Source organism: Opisthocomus hoazin, chromosome 8 (assembly GCF_030867145.1).
Source record: "Opisthocomus hoazin isolate bOpiHoa1 chromosome 8, bOpiHoa1.hap1, whole genome shotgun sequence".
Taxonomy (NCBI): domain Eukaryota; kingdom Metazoa; phylum Chordata; class Aves; order Opisthocomiformes; family Opisthocomidae; genus Opisthocomus; species Opisthocomus hoazin.
In genome coordinates, this window is record NC_134421.1 from 45,837,112 (window position 1) to 45,858,264 (window position 21,153).

At 44.0% G+C, this 21,153-nt stretch overlaps 2 protein-coding genes across 4 annotated transcripts in view; both read left to right on the plus strand.

Annotated features, from left to right (window-relative positions):
- The window catches only part of CAPZA2 (capping actin protein of muscle Z-line subunit alpha 2), a 39,336-nt gene extending 32,935 nt beyond the window's left edge, over window positions 1-6,401 (plus strand). For both annotated transcript variants that reach the window (XM_075428433.1, XM_009943453.2), the window contains 2 exons: window positions 972-1,034; window positions 2,847-6,401. In XM_075428433.1, the coding sequence (XP_075284548.1) occupies window positions 972-1,034; window positions 2,847-2,987 (204 nt within the window). In that variant the 3' untranslated portion in view covers window positions 2,988-6,401. The remainder of the gene's footprint in view (window positions 1-971; window positions 1,035-2,846) is intronic.
- A 13,784-nt stretch (window positions 6,402-20,185) lies between these two features.
- ST7 (suppression of tumorigenicity 7) overlaps window positions 20,186-21,153 on the plus strand; it is a 153,617-nt gene continuing 152,649 nt past the window's right edge. For both annotated transcript variants that reach the window (XM_075428265.1, XM_075428269.1), the window contains exon 1: window positions 20,186-20,345. In XM_075428265.1, coding sequence (XP_075284380.1) covers window positions 20,195-20,345 — 151 coding nt within the window. In that variant the 5' untranslated portion in view covers window positions 20,186-20,194. The remainder of the gene's footprint in view (window positions 20,346-21,153) is intronic.

Genomic DNA, 21,153 nt, shown 5'->3' on the forward strand with positions numbered 1-21,153 from the left:
GCATCCTCCTCCATCTCTTTCTGTGGTGTCCAGGACCTCTTTCACAGCTGCTAGCTGCAGTTTCACTGAAACTTTGAACCAGTCGTAGTTGAAGCTGCCATAGCTTTCTCCCAGTCTTTGCTTTTGTATAGGAACAAGGGATCGCTTGGGGCAAGAACAGTCTGATCTTTCAATAGCTTCTGTAAAAGCACACTTGGGAACGTCTCCAACACCAAACTGGAAGTTTCAAATTTCATGAACCCTCACTTCCTTCTTGAGATTTCTTTCAAGCCCTTCAGCTAATTTGTGTCCAGATTGACTGACAGGTCACTTTTATTTTTTAAACACACACACTTGCATATTTCAGGATGAGGCCCAAAGCCAAGAAACTGTTTAACAGGCATGGTGAAATTTGGACACAGTGGTGTGTTGCGCCCTCATTTTTGCAAGATATGCTTTGAGATATTTTTAGAAGATCGGGTATATGAAGTCTAGTGTTTGCCTTAGCTTAGTCTCCAGATTCAGAATGCTTAAACAAGTTTGTTTTGTTTTTTTGGTTGTATTCTGCATACTTCTGGGTTAGCTGATGTTCTTTTAAGTTTTCCTGCATTTGTACTGGAAATTTAACATTCATAATGTTAATAGCCATGCTTTGCATGTTTTTAGAGACTTGTGTGTCCAAAAGCTGTTCTGTTCCATATGTCTTTTTATCATGCCATAGAATTATAAATCAAAATCTTTTCATGAGCTCCATGGTAATCTTTATGCTTGTTGCTGTTCTGGGTTTATTTATATAATAATAATAAAATTTAATAATAATGTGGCATATGTCTTTGGATTAATGTTGTGTTAAGTTTGGGTTTAGCCACTAAGTAGTGATCTGTTCTCATGGAGTCTACCTGACATCTCATACAACTGTAGGAAAAAACATAATCCAACTGGTCTTAGGTCTGATGCACAGCATGATTCTAATTCAAATGCTCTTTTTCTAGAATGAAGCCCAGACAGCGAAGGAATTTATAAAAATCGTAGAGGCTGCAGAAAATGAGTATCAGGTATGTTGGCAGCAAACACTGTGTCCTTACTCAGTGAGTGTACCCTCAGCAACTTTGCTGATGACACAAAACTGGGAGGAGTGGTGGATACACCGGAAGGCTGTGCTACCATCCAGCAAGACCTGGGCAGGCTGGAGAGTTGGGCAGAGAGGAACCTGATGGAGTTCAACGAGGGCAAGTGCAGGGTCCTGCACCTGGGAAGTGTGCACCACCCCATGCACCAGTACAGGCCTGGGGCAGACCTGCTGGAGAGCAGCTCTGTGGAGAGGGACCTGGGAGTGCTGGTGGATGACAGGTTGGCCATGAGCCAGCAGTGTGCCCTGGCTGCCAAGAAGGCCAGTGGGATCCTGGGGTGCATTAGGAGGAGTGTGGCCAGCAGGTCGAGGGAGGTTTTCCTCCCCCTCTACTCAGCCGTAGTGAGGCCCCATCTGGAGTACTCTGTCCAGTACTGGGCTCCCCAGTTCAAGAAAGATGAGGAGCTACTGGAGAGAGCCCAGCAGAGGTCTATGAGGATGATGAGGGGACTGGAGCATCTGTCCTATGAGGAGAGGCTGAGGGAGCTGAGCTTGTTCAGCCTGGAGAAGAGAAGGCTGAGAGGGGACCTAATAAATGCTTATAAATATTTTAAGGGTGGGTGTCAAGAGAACGGGGCCAGACTTTTTTCAGTGGTGCCCAGCGACAGGACAAGGGGCAATGGGCACAAACTGAAGCAGAGGAAGTTCCATCTGAACATGAGGAGGAACTTCTTCACTTTGAGGGTGACGGAGCCCTGGAACAGGCTGCCCAAGGAGGTTGTGGAATCTCCTTCTCTGGAGATATTCAAGACCCACCTGGACAAGGTCCTGTGCAGCCTGCTGTAGGTGACCCTGCTTCGGCAGGGGTGTTGGACAAGATCACCCACAGGCGTCCCTTCCAACCCCTACCATTCTGTGATACTCGTGCATAACGTTACCATATTCTTAACCAAATCTAGTATTCTATAATTAGCAAGGTTTTGATATTAACATAATGCGGTTCCATACAAGTATAAATATGTTACATGCTGCTGTTAACTGTATCCTTCCTTTCAATACCTTCTGGTGATTGTACTTGCCTACTTAACATTAGAAATCTTTAAGAGCAGAAAGGTCCCTAGCATGATCAAATGTCAGCAATTCTGATTTCTTTCAGTGTTAGTGCATTTCTTAAGTAGAATTTTTGTACAGATTGTGTTCAGAGGCAACTCTGTTAGGCGGCTTTGCTAAATATGACTATAAGCATTATCCATTTCGGTTAGTGCAAAGTTAGAAGAGTATAACTGTTCTAGATATCCTCTGTAGAAGTAGATTCATGTTGATTTAGGTCTTGAACATATTGTAGCTTTCAGACATCATGTTGTGTCAAGTTTCCAAAAAATGTTTTTAAATAAAAATTTACGAAGTATGTATCATATGCATTACATTCAAGTTCATACAATGTTGCAGACTGACTCTACCATCCCCACAGGAAAAACAGTGGAAGACTTTGGTATCTAAAATTAATGATGTATGATCTAACTCTTTATCAGCAGTTTATTCATGCTGCTGATTAACCACACTGTGGTCTGCTGAAACACCTAGGCTACAGCTAGGTTTATTGCATTTGTCTCACTAATTTTCTTCACATAATTTCAATCTAGATCTAAATTTGGCTTTCCTTCATAAAATTTTATTTTAATTTAGCATATTTTTATTAAGCCTGTTTAAGTGATAACAAACTATTCATTTAACTTCTTATAGCATCCAGGTTCTGTTCCTCATGTGTCTTTGTTTTGTGTGACTTTCTGTTTAACAGACTGCTATCAGTGAAAATTACCAGACTATGTCGGACACTACTTTCAAGGCCTTACGTCGACAATTGCCAGTTACCCGCACCAAGATTGACTGGAGCAAGATCCTTAGCTATAAGATTGGAAAAGAGATGCAGAATGCTTAAAATCAACGTTGCATGACTGGATCATTTTAGTGTCCTTGTATACGGAAAAAAAATTATTACAAAAAGTATTTGGAACTGTCAAATCACCCAGTCAGCATGGGCTTCTGCCATTGAAAATCACTGTAAGTAGTTTGGTTAGAGCACAAAGCTTAGCTAATTGACTTTTTTCCTTTTTCTTTCTTTTCAGAGGGTTGCAACTTCAGTGTAGCTGAATATCTTCCTTTAGAGTTTCTGTTGTACCTTTATTTTTTTACAATGAAGAGACCATGCCTTTAGTTTTCAATTACACGTTAAGAACAGTTTGAAAAATATTTTTGCATATGCTGACGCGTTCTCTTGCTTTCATGTGAAATGGACAACTTCCAAAATTTGATGGATTCCTTGTGGAGATCAGTAATGTGCATTTCTAGGTCAAAGTCAACATGGAGTTAGCCATAGGTGCTCTTTTTGAAATCATCTGTCCTTTCATTGTATGTAAAATTGGGAAGAGCATTTTCTGTATCATTTAAACCTTTTAGAATACTTATGTAGCTAGCTCCGTGGCAACTAGATTTTTTTTTTCAAGAAAAGCCCAAGGTCTAATGCTGGCATAAGATTTTGAAATTAAATAAAAGTACTTATTTCAGAAATGCATTTAATGCTTTGTTCCTGACAATTACTTAAATGAGCTCAGACTCCATCTGCCCTTGAGGTTTTTTTATCATAAAGCCACAAATGTATTATAACAAGGCATATTGTAATATATATATAATCCTGTACTCATTACTATGACTGTCAGTTTATTTTTTTTCTTGGATTGAAATGTACTGAAATTCAATGTGACATTAAAATGCAAATTTTCTATTTATTTGAGTATCAGATTGCTTCCTGATATAGCCTATTTTTCGTGGGTTTATGTATTTTTAAAATACTGCTTAAAACAGTCACGAACTTGTGGCCTACTGGCTATTCTCAGTGTATTCAGAGATTGCTGTAACATCATCATCCATTGTTTCCATCTGCATTTAAGAAACATCGACATGTGGAAGTCTACTTAAAACAGGAATCTTTTAACTTCATATTGGCTACAGAGGATGGAAGAAATTACAAGACCAAAAATAACACGTTTGTCTGGAGAACACTTTCCCTGTCTGATATATCATGTATTGAAAATGGACATCGGGTATCTAAAAACACAGACTTCATTACAAACGCTTTATAACAGTTCTATGAAATGCATAGATTTCATTGTTAATTGGATGAAAACCTGTTTTAAAGTGTGCTACCTAATTATATGCTCATGATGGGAAAATTGAATAGTTAGGTTTTTTTCTTAGAAGGCAGATATTTTTGCACACTGCTGAATCAGTAAAGCTTACACAAAGCTTTTATATCTTTGTTTACAGGATGGTGCGATTAATTACCTTAAACTGTTAAGTTACAGCATAGCAAGAGAAAGAGTCTGGACTTGTACTGAGTATGAAAATGTATACACAAAGTAGTTAACTGTTTGAATTATAATAGCAATACCCCTATATTCTGTTCTTCACTGCTCCCTTATAAAGGGGTATAGAATTAACTGAAGTTCTTAAAATTGTTGCTACTTTACAGTACTAACCTGTGGAGTAGAAGAGTGGGATTTGTTCTGCCACAGTCTTCCTGGAGAGTTGCCCTCTTAATTCTCTTTGTAGATCTGCTGTTGAACCGTGTTGTTCTTTAAAAGAAGGCTTAGGAAAGTCATATGTGAGCTAATAACAGATGCTGAGTCACTGTCAAATCAGTTTGTCCATCTTTAACTAAATACAAACCTTGTTTGAAGAATTTCTTCAACATATTTAAGAACAAGCTAAAAAATAAAAGACGGTGAATGGACACTTAGGAGAACTGTGAATGGGCAACAACGGTGCAAGTAACTTTTCTAGCTGTTAGAATATTGCGTATGACCGGAATCAGCACTGGCTAAAAGTCAATGCTATTTTTCTTACCTGAAACAAAAACCTAATATTAAATATATTCCTAATAAAGAGGTATTTTACTGTGAAGTACTATATTGCTGTCTTTCCCTTTCTGTTTATTCAGTCCTGTGATAGTCTTAAGTCAAAGAATAGCATCCTACAGGTTCAATTCTACCAGTAGGGTGATGTAAGTAGATTCCTATTACTTACATTTTTTCCTGTTGTGTTAATTTTCAGTCTGTGAGATAATCTTACACCTTGAACATCAAACTTATTAAGTTATAGCTTCAATAAAGCCATTTATAAGTAAATCAACTATTCTGTTCCTTTTTTTACATGGTATGCTGTATTGTATTTAGGGGTAATGACTCCCCAGATGAAGCTGACCTGAGTGTCAGCGAAGGCACATGGCACACTTGGAGTTCTTGATTTCTCTCAAAGTTTTGGATGTCACTTGCCCTTTTTTTGTTTCTACCCCTTTTTAAATTGGAGAACTTTAGAGCTTGCTTGGTAGGCTTCAGGGTAGAGCACTTTTTGCTGTGTCAATTGTCTTAATGTGAATTATTATCTGTTTATATTCTATTTTTAAATATAAAGATAAGCTTTGTATTGTGGAATGTTGATGTACTAGACATTATGGCTTGTAATATGGACTTGTAAAATGCTTGCATTTATGGAGTGTATTACAACGTATGCGTCTCAGTGCTCCTTTATACGAAGGAATTTTTAACTTACACCAGTAAGCAATTGTTCTTTCTGGACATCTGCGACAGGAGTGACAATTCTGCATTCAGTTTCTTCTTTTTTGTATGTCTGTCTTAATTCATAGTGCTGGTAGAGTGAAACTTTAAAATCATTGTAAATTGGGCTGCATCGCTACTGCTTCTTATGCTCTACATGCTGAAAGCAATTCTGCTGGCTGGTTCGGTTGGGAGCACTGTGGCGCAGTTAATTAGCAAATGGTCATTCAGCCCAGGGTTAAAAGTGTTGCATGAGGCTGAACATCCAAACAGATATGTTCTCTTTAGGGGATGTGGCAGTGATGTGGCTTGTGCAGTCTGGCAGGAAATGCCTCTCTCATCCCCGCCTTGCAGTGTACTGGTTTGGCTGACAGAGCGGTTTTGGTGCTCTTGAGCTCTTTTCCTTTGGGAGAGATCTGTGCTTTGGGGCACACCCAATGCCTCCAGCTCCTCACGGTGTCCATATCAGCGAGTTCCTTCACGCAGCTTGGAACCACGTGCGCGCCGAGGAGGTCTGGAGCATCAGGCTAAGCCTGGCCTTCAGATTTCCAGACTTTGTGTACTGCAGGTGGAGAGGCTGAACATCAGCCGTTTGATTCCTTGGGTTCACTCCGGTCGTACAGAATTACTTGCTGACACAGACATAGCTTCTGCCGCGTTCGTTTACTGGAGAGACTGAAACTGTGCTTCCTCTGATGCAGCTGTAAACTAGGTTTAGATTAAACTTAGTTTGTTCATAACCTTGAAGTGTCAATTTTTGTGTGACAGTGTCAACTCTGAACTTTTTTTTTTTCCCCCCTTCCTTTTTTTTTTTAGAAAGGGGGAAATTTGCATCAAATTAAAACAAAGAAAAAAAAAAGTTGATTTTTTTTCCACAGCTAGAAGAAAGGAACTGTGAATATACACTTTATTCCTTCTGGGAAGATTAATGCTTAATACTTGGTAGGTTTTCTTATTAGCAATATTTTCCTCTTCTATTATGATTGGCTTACCTGTAACAGGTATTGCTCAGCGTGATAATATCCCTGTGCTCATCACAAGAGGGGGTAAGAGCAGTCACCGTTGCCTTAAAGGATACATTCTTTAACCTTAATTTAGACTTTTCTGTGCATCTTTTCCTTGCAAATTAATAAAGTTGTGCAGGGGCAAATCTGTTAGGTTTATTCCTCATCAGCCACGAGGAGCCTGTAGGACCTTTTACCTGACTAGCTCTAGTTTGAAATAACTTCAGATCTGAAACAACTTCCAGCTTACAGGGTTGTAAACGTGCCTGTGAAAGTAGTGTGTGTTTGGTTGGTTGGCTTGGGGGGACACCACATGCTAATAATGAGTTGTAGTAAATACTCATTTAAGTTTTTTATTTAAACATGCTTAATATTTTTCCATGTCAGTTGTATGCCCAGTACAGCTACTGTAGGCAGCACTGAAAGAACTGAGATTACTTCCTTTAATAAGTAGTTTCCCACTGTGCAACTCAAAGTTTGAGCTACCCTTCAAGATTATTTCAGAAATTACTGAAGAATGATAATGTAGAAGGCTGAGCTACAGACAGCTTTGGCAGAACGCTATGAACGCAAGACAAGCAGTGTTGTGAGGAGGGCTTCAGAAAAACATGCTCACGGTCTCTCAGGAAGTAAAAATGTCCTCAAGACTGCCAGTTACGGTGCAACAACCTGCTAAGGCAACAGTTCCCTCTCATGGTACTTCTGGAACCTAGGCTGCTTTCCTCAGACAGAGAAGAGAGTTTTGGTCCCATGAGGTAACGAAGGGAGTGAATCTCCCTGCAGGAAATGTTCTTGTAACTGGCTAAGAAAACCAGGCTATCTCCTCTTCTGCAGATAAAGCGGTTATGAACCAAACTGAAAAATCACAGCCCCAAGCTCTTGAGTGCAGGAAGAATAGAATCACAGAATGCTTTGTCTTGGAAGAGAGCTTTAGAGGTCATCTAGCCCAGCCCCCCACGCTTCTGCTAGATCAGGTTGCTCAGAGCCCCATCCAACCTGGCCTTGCATGTTTCCAGGGATGAGGCATCTACCACCTCTCTGGGCAGCCTATGCCAGTGTTTCACCCCCCTCACTGTCAAAAGCTTCTTCCTTATATCCACTCTAAGGATACCTTTCATTCTCTTGGGCTGCAGTGGATTTAAAATGTTCTCCTCCTGCCTGCTTCAGCTGGCTCCCTGCCCAGTGTGCTGGCGTTCTCGGGTGCTGCGTGGCAGTGTGAGTTGTCTCGGACTGAGCATCTGTTGTAGATGCTGGGTACTAACAGTTGGGTGCCCAAAGGCAGAAATGTTCAAATTCTTAAAAGCTGTGCTGTTATGGTGCCCACATAACCAGGGCTGGGATATGGGATGCCGGTATGCTGCTTTTTCCCAGGTAAGGCAGTACATCCAGTTGTAACGCAAGGTGCATCAGTAAGAAGTCCTTAAGGAAGAGAGGTGCCATGTCTCCTGTTCAGCTGGAGAGCTCCGAGGAAGGGTTCAGTGACATTAAAGGTGTGTTCCAGGAGCGCCGGTCTGCCGGAGGCTGGCAGAGCCCTCACAGCAGCAGCCTTGGGCACTGCGAGCCGCAGCCTCTGCTGCCCACCCGTCTGGGTGCGTGTCCTGCTCCTCAGCCGGTGCCTCACGAATGGCAACGGTGGGCTTCGAGTATGGCTCAAGCTGGTCTTCCCATCCTGGTCAAAAGTCCCGAGGATGCTGCCCCAAACACCCCTGTGACCCCTCTGCTGAGAACCTGATATTTGCAGGGTGACCCAGTACCTGTTGCTCCTGTCTGTTGGTCTCACCGCGCAGTGGTAACTTCCACATAGTTTAGAAATTAGGGAAGGAGGCCTGGAAAAGGAGTAAGCTGATTACAAAATAATAAAAGTTGAGCAGGTGGTTTTTTTACACGTTTTCAACTTGGCGGTGATACAAAGCTAATACATGCACAAGCAACCAGAGTAGACATCTGAGCTTTCAAAAGCGGTTAGCAGTTTTAAACTAAGTAACAGGAAGAAAAATCTGCTTCCTTCTGCCATTTTACGTGAGGCTGCATTGTCAATCCAGCTTTCAGATGCTGTAAAACCAGTAAACTTTGGGAGTCTTTCACTTCATTGTAAAAACAGGAACATGAGGTAGCAAAAACATGATTGGCCAAAAAACAGTTGTGGTTAAAGGCTCCGAGGTTCAGATATTCCACTGGAAGATTTCTGAACAAGAGCGGTGTTAGAAACACTGAAATCCTGAAATGGAAAGCGAAAGCTCCTCTTGTTTTTTATTCCACAGTGGGGCAGGACAGAGACTTGTCTGCTCTGAAAGAAACTGTTAATGATAAAGATTATCCTTCCTCTCCAAATTCTTGTAAGGGCTTTGGAATTATTAGTATAAAGGTAGATATTAGGAAAATCTTCCTTGCTGGATCGTAACTTCTTTTTATCTTACATGCAGGTATACAGAACAGCTTGTTCCCACTTTCTTTGCTATGCTTCTTATGTATTTGAAGAGCGTCTCCAGACTGTGTAGCTTTTAGGCCAAAGACTGAATCCAGAAACTGTAATTTCTGCATGAAATCCGATGCTGTTAAGTCCTTTCTCTACATCCTGCTTTTTGGTTTCTGTTCATTTTGAGAAGCAGATTGTGTGTTTTTCTCTGCATATTGTTCCTTTCTGTCCTGGTGATGTTGCAGGCTATCATGATACTAACAGAGCACTTGGATTTTCTTTTCCTAGAATCTGGCCTTGAATGCTATAATATTCTCTAGCATTGTCCTCATCAGCAATTAGAAGATTTCTGTTAGAATTTTAAAGCCTATGCTAAATTGGGGGGGGGGGGGGGGGAACAACCCATAGCCAACCACTGCTAGGTATGTGTGCCTGACGTTACCCTTCTCTACTGACAAAGTAGGCGCTGGGAGTGTACCAAAATGAGACTCTTCTGTGTCTTATTGATGTGGAACAGCCAGCAAATGGATTCTGAGTAAAGAGCATCCTGGAATGAAGAACAAAGGGGTGCTGTGAACTTGTCCTGGGTGATGAGCTGGATTCTTCTTATCTGGGATGTTTGTGCCAACAGCAGGCAGTTCGTTTAGCGGTACCTTGTAGGCATCGATGTCAGTCAAAACTGGGGAGGTGAAATCCACCACCCTCTCCTGCACGGAAGCACCCAATATGCTTTTTTCCTACCTTTTTCTGTGTGGAGTGAAAGAAAAGGAATCAGTGATCAGTCAGAGTTGACAAGGCAGCCTAAGCTAGGGGTCCAGGAGGATAACCTGTCCTTCTTCCAGAAGCACTGAAGCGCATCTCGCCCCTCCTGCCATGCACTGGTGAAGACTGGATGGTAGCTGGTGCAACCTCCATGCAAGCACTTTCCGTATGCCCCAGCAGATCTGTGTGTAGGAACAGGCAGTATCCTCACTCCACCAAGCTAGCCAGAACACCTCACAGAGCATCAGAAAAGCCTGTGTCATTCAAGAGCCTGTTTAAAGTTCCTGTAGGTGTGCACTGGGTGTGGAGGGTCCATTAGCTGTTGCAGATGCCAGAAGCCAGCTCAACTGCAGAAGACTAGAGCTGAGAGATGCTGCTAAAAAAGTAAATGCCATATGCTCATGAAGAATTGAAGTGCTGCTCCTGTTCCAAGGCTTTGCTGCAAGGCAAAGGCGGAGGTTGCTACATAACTGATTCTCTGGGTGCAAGAAGATCTGGAGTTAAGGAGCAAGCAAAGAAATCCGTTAAAGGCAGTAATGAGTAGGTGTCCTGTCCCAGTTCATTACTAAACTTAATGACCTGTCATCTTCCATTTAAGAACTTGCCTACCTCTCCTTCGTTGTTTCAGCTGGATACTGTGTGCCTTGCAGTCCTACCCACGGTTGGTGTGACCAGAATTGCTACCCAAAGTGTAGCTGCTGACACAGTGCGGTAACCTGGTGCCTGGTGTCAAAATGCAGATGATGACCTGTTGAAAAACAGGGCAGTAGCAGATGCAGCCTGGGCAATCCCACAACCAAGGATCATTGTTCGGGGAAAAACCAAAGTTACCAACAAAGTAACGGACCCAGTGAAACAGGTTCCAAGGTTACCTGTAACAGCGGATGTTCACCGCAGATGATGGGTTTGCTACAATCACATGGCTGTCTTTGGTGGTGGAGATCACCACAGAAGATGAAAACACAGGAGCAGCAACCTTTACTATCTCCTTTGCTCAGAACCTCTCGTAGTCTATTGACGAAAAGGTAAGGAAAAAACCCTTCAATATGGCTATTTGTGCCTGCCAGCAAGGTTAGGAAATGCTGAGAGGGAAGAATGGATGTGTAGGGGTAAAGCTACCTGCTTACCTACCAGGGTTTTTATCTTGTTCTTCTTCCCTGCTGCCATGCGGGGCAACTGATTCAGTCAGCAGGGTGAAGACATGTCGGCTTCTTCAGCTGCACTGTGTGTCTGAACAGAAAGTGAAGTGAGCCAGTGCTGGGGTCAAATGTAAATGAGGATTCATCAAATGTGCAAAATATGTGCGTTTGTCTAGAACCGAAGTGGGAGAGAAGACCTCCCCTTGGAGCAGCAGAGGGGAAGGTATGCTGTGAAAACTAACTAGGCAGAGCAGACTTGGGCTGGCCTGTAGGAGAGGGATTCCTAAGGAGTCCAAGTCTTAGCACAGAAGATAAAAGTTCTAAATAGAAAAGATAAAGACTTTGGGAATGGTCTATATCTCAGGATGGAGAAGGCCTAATAACTAATTTGGTGGGATGGGAAGGCAAGGAAAAATATAATAAAAGTAACAAGGGAAGCAGCAAGGGTCTGCCCTCCTTTCTAAAAATGGCTAAACAGCAGAAGCAGGAATTAAATCCTGTTTCCAACCGAAAATCTGTGGAAAGAGCAGGGAATATTGAGAAGGGAAGGAACTGAAAGCTGCTTAGATAGCCACGCGTGCAGGTGGAAGCTCTCACCGGGGCGCAGAGCACCCCGATGCTGGGCGAGCTGCCCCTACTGTGGGACACTGTGGGTGCGTGGTCACCGCTTGTTGAGGAGAACGAGCCTGAGAGAGCAAGCTGTACAGAGACCCTGAGCCCTCTCGAGTCTCTATCTGTATAAAGCCCTGCTGTAAGTACTACTATGCTCCATTTCTGTTTTTGGAGCCACTGCAGAGCATTTTGCTGCTAGAGCTGAGCCTGCTGCCCTGAGCTCGGTGCCTCCTAGCAGTTGCAACAGCATGCTGCTCACCCCGCAGCTGCAGGGCCACCACCCTTTTCCCCATGCAGCAGCAGCTGTGGGGACTTAGGAGAATTCTGTCTCCATTTAAGGCTCCTTACAATCCTCCTTTGCTATGGGTCTGCTCAGGTTCCTCACCTTGGGGCATGCAAGCCCAGAGAAACCTGGATGTGCAGAACTCGCTGTTTCAGACTGGTGTCAGGCTGCAGTTCAACAAGTAGTATATCATGAGCACTCAGCGATGCACAGGATCCCACAGTGCTGGCTACATTTAGTGTTACTCCTTCTCAACCACAGCTTTCTGTTTGTGAAAGAGATTATGGAAACGGTCTATACTAAGTCTGTGAAGTACTTGGTACTGTGGTGGCAAACATCATGAAAGAAGCCATGGGGAACAAATAATACCGCATGTAGAACAGGGTTTCAACAACAGGTGGTAATGGGGTGGGGAAACGTACTGACTAATGGGACTGCGGTGATCAGCCGGCGCCTGAGTAGAAACACGCCTTGCTGTGGACAAGCCCGTGGTGCATGTGAGCAACGTGCTGCGTTCCCTGGGGCTACAGGCACCCACCTGGCCCTGCGCGTGGAGCGGTCTCGGCTGCGGCTGTCCCATTGTGCTCGGCTGTGCAGTGAGTTCGGAGCTGCACGATGAGAGACAGCGAGTGGAATATAAGCCAGCAGCAAGTTACGACAGATTAAGTCGCTTCACTTTGGGCTTACCGACGCTAGCAGGCGTGAGAAGGAAGAGAACCTTCTCGGACCAGGTGGGAGTCCATCGCATTCCTCCTCTGCATTCTTCACAACCGGAAGGAGGCTGAAATATGACAATGTTATATGAAAGCATATCTACAATGTAGAATTCACCTGGGTCTGAGTTTGGCTAAAGAACACACAACCTATTTGAATGATGTAGAAGAAGAAAGACGTGAACTCTTCAGGTTAATATTAAGAGGGGAAGGAAGCCCTACTGTGGAATCAATGAAATTTCTTCTTGAAACATGGTTGACGTAACAAATGTGAGCATCCCACGTCAACACGAGGTGTGAGGTTGGCATCACCAACTAACGCTGAGCTTTGTTTCAGGATGCTGGGCAGCCCTGGTGTCTGTACCGGCAGTCAGCTTTAATTCTCTTTCCTGGACCCATCACCTGCCCACGCAGGGGCTGAGACAGGCTGCAGGGTCTGTCAGTTCCTGCTGTCTAACATCTCTAACAAGAAATGTTTTACAGACAAGGGCTGCGTACCCCAACCACTTCAGAAGTGAGAAACTCTGCCCGTGGGGTTATTCTGCTGCTTCATGAGCATTTAGAGAGTGGATCAGCTGTTAGGGCAGGCTTACTCCGAAACATCACTTATGCAGCCAGGCCACTGTGGCCATCTGTGGTTTTTCCTTTCCAGAACTCTCTTTCCCCCTAACAGACTACATCAGAGTAATCAACAAGGCTTTCTGTTCAGGCAGAGATTATTTGGTACATTTTCTTACTACACATCAACAAAATATGTTCCTCCCTTTTCCACAATATTATAACCTAAATATAGTCAGGTAATTCGATTTGGCATAGCGAATGCATCATTCCTTAAAAGGGGAGGCGGGCTGGACTGTATGAAAGGCTGCTTTGGGAAAGGAATTTGGATGTGAAGAAGGACTGCTGGGTGCAAAAGAGATAATGCCATGAACCGGTAAGAATATAGAGCGGGCAAAACAGACCAAAGAGCAAATGAGGGAATGAAGTAGGGTACGATGAAGCTAACATGTAAATAAGAGAACTGTTCTATAGCCCGAATTTAAAGACAAGAGTTTATGGAGACCTTCGCCTGTGGAGAGGGAAGGAAGATGGGATCTGCAGAGAGAAGTTTTCTCAGCAACGATGTATGGGATGGATGTGAAGAGGTGAGACACAGAGGCCAAGGAGGAAAGAATTGCATCAGGCAAGACAAAAGGATATTTTGGTACCTGATTTTGCAGAAGTTTAACAGGAGCCAAGTCTAGCTGTGATATAAGGAAATTCCATGTGCTGTTTGGATGCTACCTGCTTCCATGGCAGAGGATGTGCTGCTTGCTCCATCCCAGTCTGCCTACAGTCAGAGCTGTTCTCCTCCGCGATGGTTGCCAGCCTCAAGCAGCAATAAGTATCTGTACATGACCCAGCACTGTGACTGCTCGATTTCTTTCATCTGATCTTCTGGAGATGAAGTAAAATGTAACCGTTGGTGGATTCCTGTGTTTCTACCAGTACGTAGCTGGTGAAGATGCTGTGTTGACAAATGATAGGGGAAAAATAAACTATGCTCTCTGTAAACTAATTGTGGATTTCAGAGGAGAGGATCTGAGACATTCTATCTCTTAAAAAGGTTTCTTTGTTAAATATAGTATCAATGTTCAGTAAATTAAAACCCACTTTTAACATCTTTCTTAAAAGAAAAAAAGACAAAATGCCAAATAGCGAGGAAATTCCATGTCTTCTCCATGTATCTCAGTTTTTTTTAAAAAAAAAAGCAGATTTATGGTTTGGCTTCAGTCCAAGGCGTGGATGGGGGCAGCTGAGCTCTTGTCCTTTTCCTCAACCTAAACAGGGGAGGGAGAAACCAGCGCTGGTTCCCTCCGGGCTTTTCGCCATCTGTCTCTGCCTTCCCGTTTCTCCCAAGGCCCTGTTTGCCTCCCATGACGTGCAGGACACGTGTGGATGCAGACTTGCTGAGAGCTCTTTTCTGACCTGGGGCCAACCTCGCAGCTTGTGCGATTGCTTTATGAATCCGGAGCACGTACCGTCTTGCACAAATGCTGACCTGTCTTGGCCCACTACCCGAGTTTTACAAAGGATCATCAAATGCCTCAATGAATGCGCCTGTCCTCGTACTTCATGAAAATGTGGAACCGCTACTGGGGGATATTTCCATGGATTTAAAAAAAAAAAAAAAAATCAATGTGCTTTAGCAAATGTGCGTGTTTGGGATGGGACAATCCGCCCCGCACTGATGCCTAAGCGTGCTGATGGTCAGGGTGGAATTCCCGTCTCACTTTTAGGGAGAAATGTCATTTGTTAGGCAGAAAAACAACAAAATAAAACAGGTTTGGAGGGGTTTTTTTGTTTGTTTGGGGTTTGTTTTTTTTCCTGGTGAAAATTTATTTCGAACTCTACCTGAAAATACTGAATCACAGAATCACAGAATGTTAGGGGTTGGAAGGGACCTCTGTGGGTCATCCAGTCCAACTCCCCTGCCGAAGCAGGGTCACCTACAGCAGGCTGCGGAGGACCCTGTCCAGGTGGGTCTTGAATATCTCCAGAGAAGGAGACTCCACAACCTCCCTGGGCAGCCTGTTCCAGTGCTCCGTCACCCTCAGAGGGAAGAAGTTCTTCCTCACGTTCAGACGGAACTTCCTGTGCTTCATTTTGTGCCCACTGCCCCTTGTCCTGTCGCTGGGCACCACTGAAAAGAGCTTGGCCCCATCCTCCTGACACCCACCCTTCAGATATTTGTAAGCATATATTAGGTCCCCTCTCAGCCTTCTCTTCTTCAGGCTGAACAAGCCCAGCTGAAACGCTGCTCCAAGTTGCACCAACTCTTTGGTAACAGCTTTGCCCTGGCTTTGCATTCACATCTGATTCTTAACTCGGTTTTCGTGACTTGTCTTGCAATTAAGGCAGCTTGTTCGTTGATTTTCTTGTCAGTAAAGATCTTAAAATGACTTTAAGGTGGTCTTTCCTCTCTCCCCTACAACTGCACAGACACGTTCTACGTCGCCCTGTTTTCTGGCAGAGTCCCTGGGGCCACCGACAGCCCCATGGGTTGAGGGGAGCTGGCCTTCTCCCCCTTTTCTCCATCCTCCTTCGGGTTAAGCAGATCTCCGGGAATCTGAAGGTTCAGCTCCCTCAAACTCAGCTCTCTGAACCAACAGAACGGAGAGAGCTTCATCCCCGTGTTCCCACCTTCGTCTTGCTCTGGAAGTCGTAAGGAAGACAACTTTTTTAAGCTTTGTGACAAGTGGTTCTCGAGGTGTGTGAATGCTTATTTGACTTTTCCTTATTAGCAATGGTGGCATATTTTTAAATATGAGTATCTTCCTTTCAGCTGAAGCATATTCCTGTAATACTGTCATATCTCACTTTTAAGATGGGGAACAGAAACTTCAGCCTGGGCGTGCTGTTCAGAAGTCTGTAGTTGCATACTTTTGAAATAGCTTTGTTTTAATGAAAATACATTAACTAAATTGTAAATTAAGCATGGATTTTAATTTGAGTCTTTCTCAGCCTATTTTCAGTTCTCCGGACTGTGACTAAGGACTGCCTGCTTTAGCTGAAAACAGATTTTTCGCATGTGCTTAAGCCGTTTTATTCAGACTTTGGTACATCTGAAAAATGCTGGGTATGGGGTCCCAGGAGCTTTCCTCCGGTGCTATCACTCGCATCGGCATGCTGTTTCTCACCATCGCCCATTTCAGTTTAGACTGCCATCTCCAGTTCATTCCTGATATTGTTTAATATGCATCTGATATATGTTTAATAGGTGCGCTGTATGCATATGCATTTATATGTATATAGAGACACGTGTAGATATATGCATTCATGCATATATCTGCATATATATGTTGTTGTTTAACGTGTCTAAATTAAAAGGCATTGGGCATAACGCTGATTAGCTGGATTCAGTTGCTAACCAGGCATCAGCTAAAGGTCAGGGGGATGTCAGGGGGATGTCTGGAGCCTTTGAACCTTGCTGACAACGTTTCCCAGCACTCACAGGTGTCTGGAGCCGATGTGGGTCCTGCTCGTGCCCTTTCCAAATGTCCTCGACAAATGTGCCAGGCCATCTCTCGGCTGCCAAGAAACCTGATGCAATCCTATTTTATAGCCCGGCTCCAAGGGGATTGCACATTATGGGCCTAGAAAAAGTTATTGATCTCTGAAATGTTCAGACAGAAGGTATTTTGAGCTTTATTTTCTTTAAAAAAAGAGAGGATTTAAAGCCCCGTTACTTTGGATCAGGACCCATAAGAAGTGCGGGCAGAATTTTCAGACTAGACTTTTGCTGCGCAGTGGTCACTTGTTTCTTACTTGCCAGCACCCAAGGTCAAGAGCATTTCTTTCATCTGGAAAAACCCAATAACTTCACTGAACCTCATGTTCAGTAACTGTCATGGCTTCTGCTTCCTGATTTCATTTAGCAAAGTCATCAACAGTCGTACGAGAAACTGGGAACCCTGAACTCGGTTTATGGCAAATCAATGAGTAGTGTTTGCACTTACAGGTATTGTTTTGACGTAGGAACTGGGGTACCTGAGGGGTTGTGTGAGAAAACACTTAACCGAGTGAGACAATTGAGTGGAAAATCTTAGCAGAAGGGTAAAAGACTCTTTTCAAAATGACCTTTGTCCAATGATCGCTTCAGCTGTGTTGTTTTGTCTTGACTTAGCAAATGAGTGTCTGGAGCCAGATGACACAGTAAAATCGTGTCTCTTCATAGCATGGAACACCTTGCTTTTTCAACTTGTGAAATGCGTGCTTTAAGGCTTTGTATTAGTACTTGGCACCCCTTGCTAGCAGAATTGAAAGAGAGAGATAATTTTTGTTAAGCAGAGCCTGGACTGTGAACTTGATGTGACTGTCAGCTTCAGTACTTCTTTTAATAGGGACAACAGAAATGTTATTTGTTGTATGAGTGCACCAAGGCAGCCATGGGTGAAGATATCCTGGCAGGTAATTGCTCTTCACCTCATGCAAAGATTTGGACACATACATTTTCTGTCTTGATTTTTACATTATTATTATTATTATTATTATTATTATCATCATCATCATCATCATTATTGTGTAGCATCCAACGGGAACTCCATTGAAGTGTGCTACTGGGAGCCTGAAGAGCTGGACTCTGTTGGCAGCCTGGTCTTTAAATACTTTATGGTCACTGTAAAAACATTTGCGATCCAGGAGGGAAATGCATAAAATTACTGCAAAATATTAAGAACTGCTGTAATTCCAAGGGAAGAAGAAACAGTGGTGCTTGAAGGAAGAAAGGCATAAAATTAGTAACTGTGCTTTAAGTGGGGCACAGTTCACAGTGGTTTGATGTTCTAGTAATACAGGGGACATAAAGAAAATACAGCTGAAGAAACGAACACAGTCCACTCCAGTCTTTCAATAAAAGACAGCTTAACAGAATGAAAAGTTGTTTGTAAAAATTAAAAAAAAAAGCCTGGTAAAACACCTCTCTCTTTTGTACATAAAAGGAATTGATCATCGTTAGCTTTATGACAGAGGCAATATACATTCTCAAAATTACTATGTAGAGGAAAATTTATATAAGTGAAAAATTTGGTTACTGCTGTTTTTTTTACTAATACATAAGAGAACATGAGATGAACATTTGTAAATAACTGCATGATGGAATAATATTGACTTTTTTCAGATGTGACATGTCTTAAATATTTCTTGCCTTTATAACTGGAAGGGGAAGCTGAAATATTTGAAATGTGGTTTTCTTTGGTATGTAATTAAACTGTAAATGACCTGTTTGTAGTTGAAGGTCATATGTATATTCTAATTTAAAAACTTCTGCGATTTATTAGCAGGAAAATCTTCTGCCAGTCTTGCACCAATACCCCGATATGGGGACCACGGTCCCTTGCTCAGAAGACTCTGTCGCTGTCAAACGCACCGGACTCAGCCAGTGTTCCCCTCCCAGCTTCCAGGCCCACAGCACAGCCTGGAAGAACAAATTTGGTGCTTTTGCTGCTCTGTGAGAAAGTATCCATTTGTACAACTACAGATTTACTTCGGGTTAATGTCTTGACATATTGTAAACGTTAGGGAAAAGCTCCTTTGTTTTGCTGCATGATGACTTTTTCATTGGCAGACTAGAAAATCCCGGGAGAGAGTGGCTATTACCAGTTGGAAGAATTCTCCAGGATTTTTTTTTATTCTTTTGGTACTGCTTAAGAAATACTACCTGCTTCTTAAAATGCTGTGAAAGCATGATCCCACAGATTGTGGAAACACAGGAGAGAGATCCAAATTGAAATATACAGTGTGTGTCTCTTTCAATGTTTGTAACTCGTGTAACATCCAAAAAAGTAAGGAACGGTTGTGTTAACTGGCCTTGGAATTTTTGTCACGCTCTGCTGACCAGTCTTGTTTCATGAATCACAGAATCACAGAACATCTCGAGTTGGAAGGGACCCATAAGGATCACAAAATGGTTTGGGTTGGAAGGGACCTTAAAGATCATCTGGTTCCAACCCCCCCGCCATGAGCAGGGACATCTTCCCCTAGACCTGGTTGCTCAGAGCTCCATCCAACCTCCCTGCTCCTTGTAGGAGCATACCTGTACATAACTTTACAAGATCTCAGTTTGCTTTTAAACATCTTTAAGTTTTTAATTATGACAATAAATATGAACAATCAATGCAGGGTTAAGGATCTGTACAGAGCAAGTAGATATGAAGAAATACTTCATCGAGTCTTGGAGGAAGAAAAATGCGTATCACCAAAGTGAAGTTTTGTGACCTGAAGATTATGCTTTATCAACATTTTTGTTGATATTAGTACCAACAATATTATCAACACTATTTTAATAAATGTGCTGTATAGGATCTTACAGGGGGGGAGGGGGGGGATGTTTTACACTCCGGGACTCTGCTGGGTGTTGCACATGCAAACACACATAAGTGAATTGCTGGTTTATTGCTCTGGTCTTATCCTAGCAAGACGCTTAGGTGAGTAAACAGGGAAGGAAAAAAAAAAGCATCCTGCATCAGCCCTTTTCAGGCTTGAAGCCCTGCTGCAGGGTGAAAACACCGCCTGAAATCCTTGTTCAAAAAAAATCATAACGGCCTGGGGGGAAACAAAACAAAATAGAAGTTGCACAGCCTTTTTTTGTTTGGCTTTTCTTTTTTCTTTTCTTTTCTTTTTTCTTTTCTCTTTTCTTTTCTCCTTTCTTCTCTTTTCTCTCTTCTCTCTTCTTTTCTCTTTTCTCTCCTCTCCTCTCCTCTCCTCTCCTCTCCTCTCCCTCTCCTCTCCTCTCCTCTCTTCTCTTTTCCACACCCCCCCCCCGCTCCCCGAGGCGGGAGGAACGAGTTGCAACGAAGGTGGTTTTTTTTCCCCTTAGGAAAAAAAAAAAAAAAAAGAAAAAAAAAATATGTATAACCCAACCCTCTGAGCAGGAGCTCGGCTGTGTCCATTTTAACCAGCACGGCGGGGGAAGAACCGCCGTGAATCACCCCGCAAACAACACGCCGAGAGCCTGTGGCAGCAGAGAGCAAGGGCTGGGTTTTTCTGGCTCCCCCCCCACCCTCCTTTTTTTTTTTTCTTTTTTTTTTTTTTTTTCCTTCCTCCAAGAAAAAAAAAAAAAAAACATGGCTGAAGCTGGGACGGGCTTTTTGGAACAGCTAAAGTCGTGCATCGTCTGGTCCTGGACTTATCTCTGGACACTGTGGTTCTTCATCATGCTCTTCCTGGTCTACATCTTAAGGGTGCCCCTGAAGATCAATGACAATCTGACCACAGGTAGGACACCGAGCAGGACCACGGTGCTCGCTGCCCGCCGACCTCTTCCCCTTCCCCCGGGGGAAGGGGAAGGGGTCGGCGGGAGCTGGAGCTGAGCATCGCTGGCCCCTCAGCTACCCATCCACGTACCCCACAGACCCCCGTCCCCACCACTCGCGTAAAAACCGCGGTTGAGCGCGGAGGCGCGGGGTCTCCCCTTCCCCGCAACGCTCCCGTCGCAGGGGGATGCCCGGGCTCCTCCCGCGCCTTGCCCGCTGGTACAGGGGGGTGCGTGTTGGGGGGGGGGGGGGATTTCTATGTCGAAGGGGCGATGTTGGTTTGGTGCGGCTGGGTTTGGGGGGGCTCGAAGGTGCAGGCAGAGCTGAGCTGAGGGTTCCCTCCTGGAGCTGGGAGCCTCGGAGGAGCTGCGCTCGCAGGAGGACGGGGAAGCCCGCCCGCGGCTCGGTGGTCTGCCGCTCCCTCCCGCTTGCTTTGCCTGCTCGGGGTGGGCGGCCCCACGGAGGGGTACGGCCACGGACCCTGCTCGGTCCTTGTGCCTGCCTCCCTGCTGCTGCCCGCTGGGGTGGGAGGGCTGCGGGGGCCCTGGAGCAGCTTCTCCCTCTCCTCCGTCGCGCCGCGAGTAGGGGTGGAGGAGTCACGGTGACTTCAGGGCCGTGGGGCGAGCTGTCACCGTGCCCGAGCTGAAGCTCGCTGTTCTCCGGAGTTGTGTTTCACACTGGCCTTCTACTAAAGGAGTCCACATACTGGTTTTTGGCTAGCAGGCTCTCTGAGAAAAAAACCCTACGTGTCTGGTTTGCAAGTAATGGCT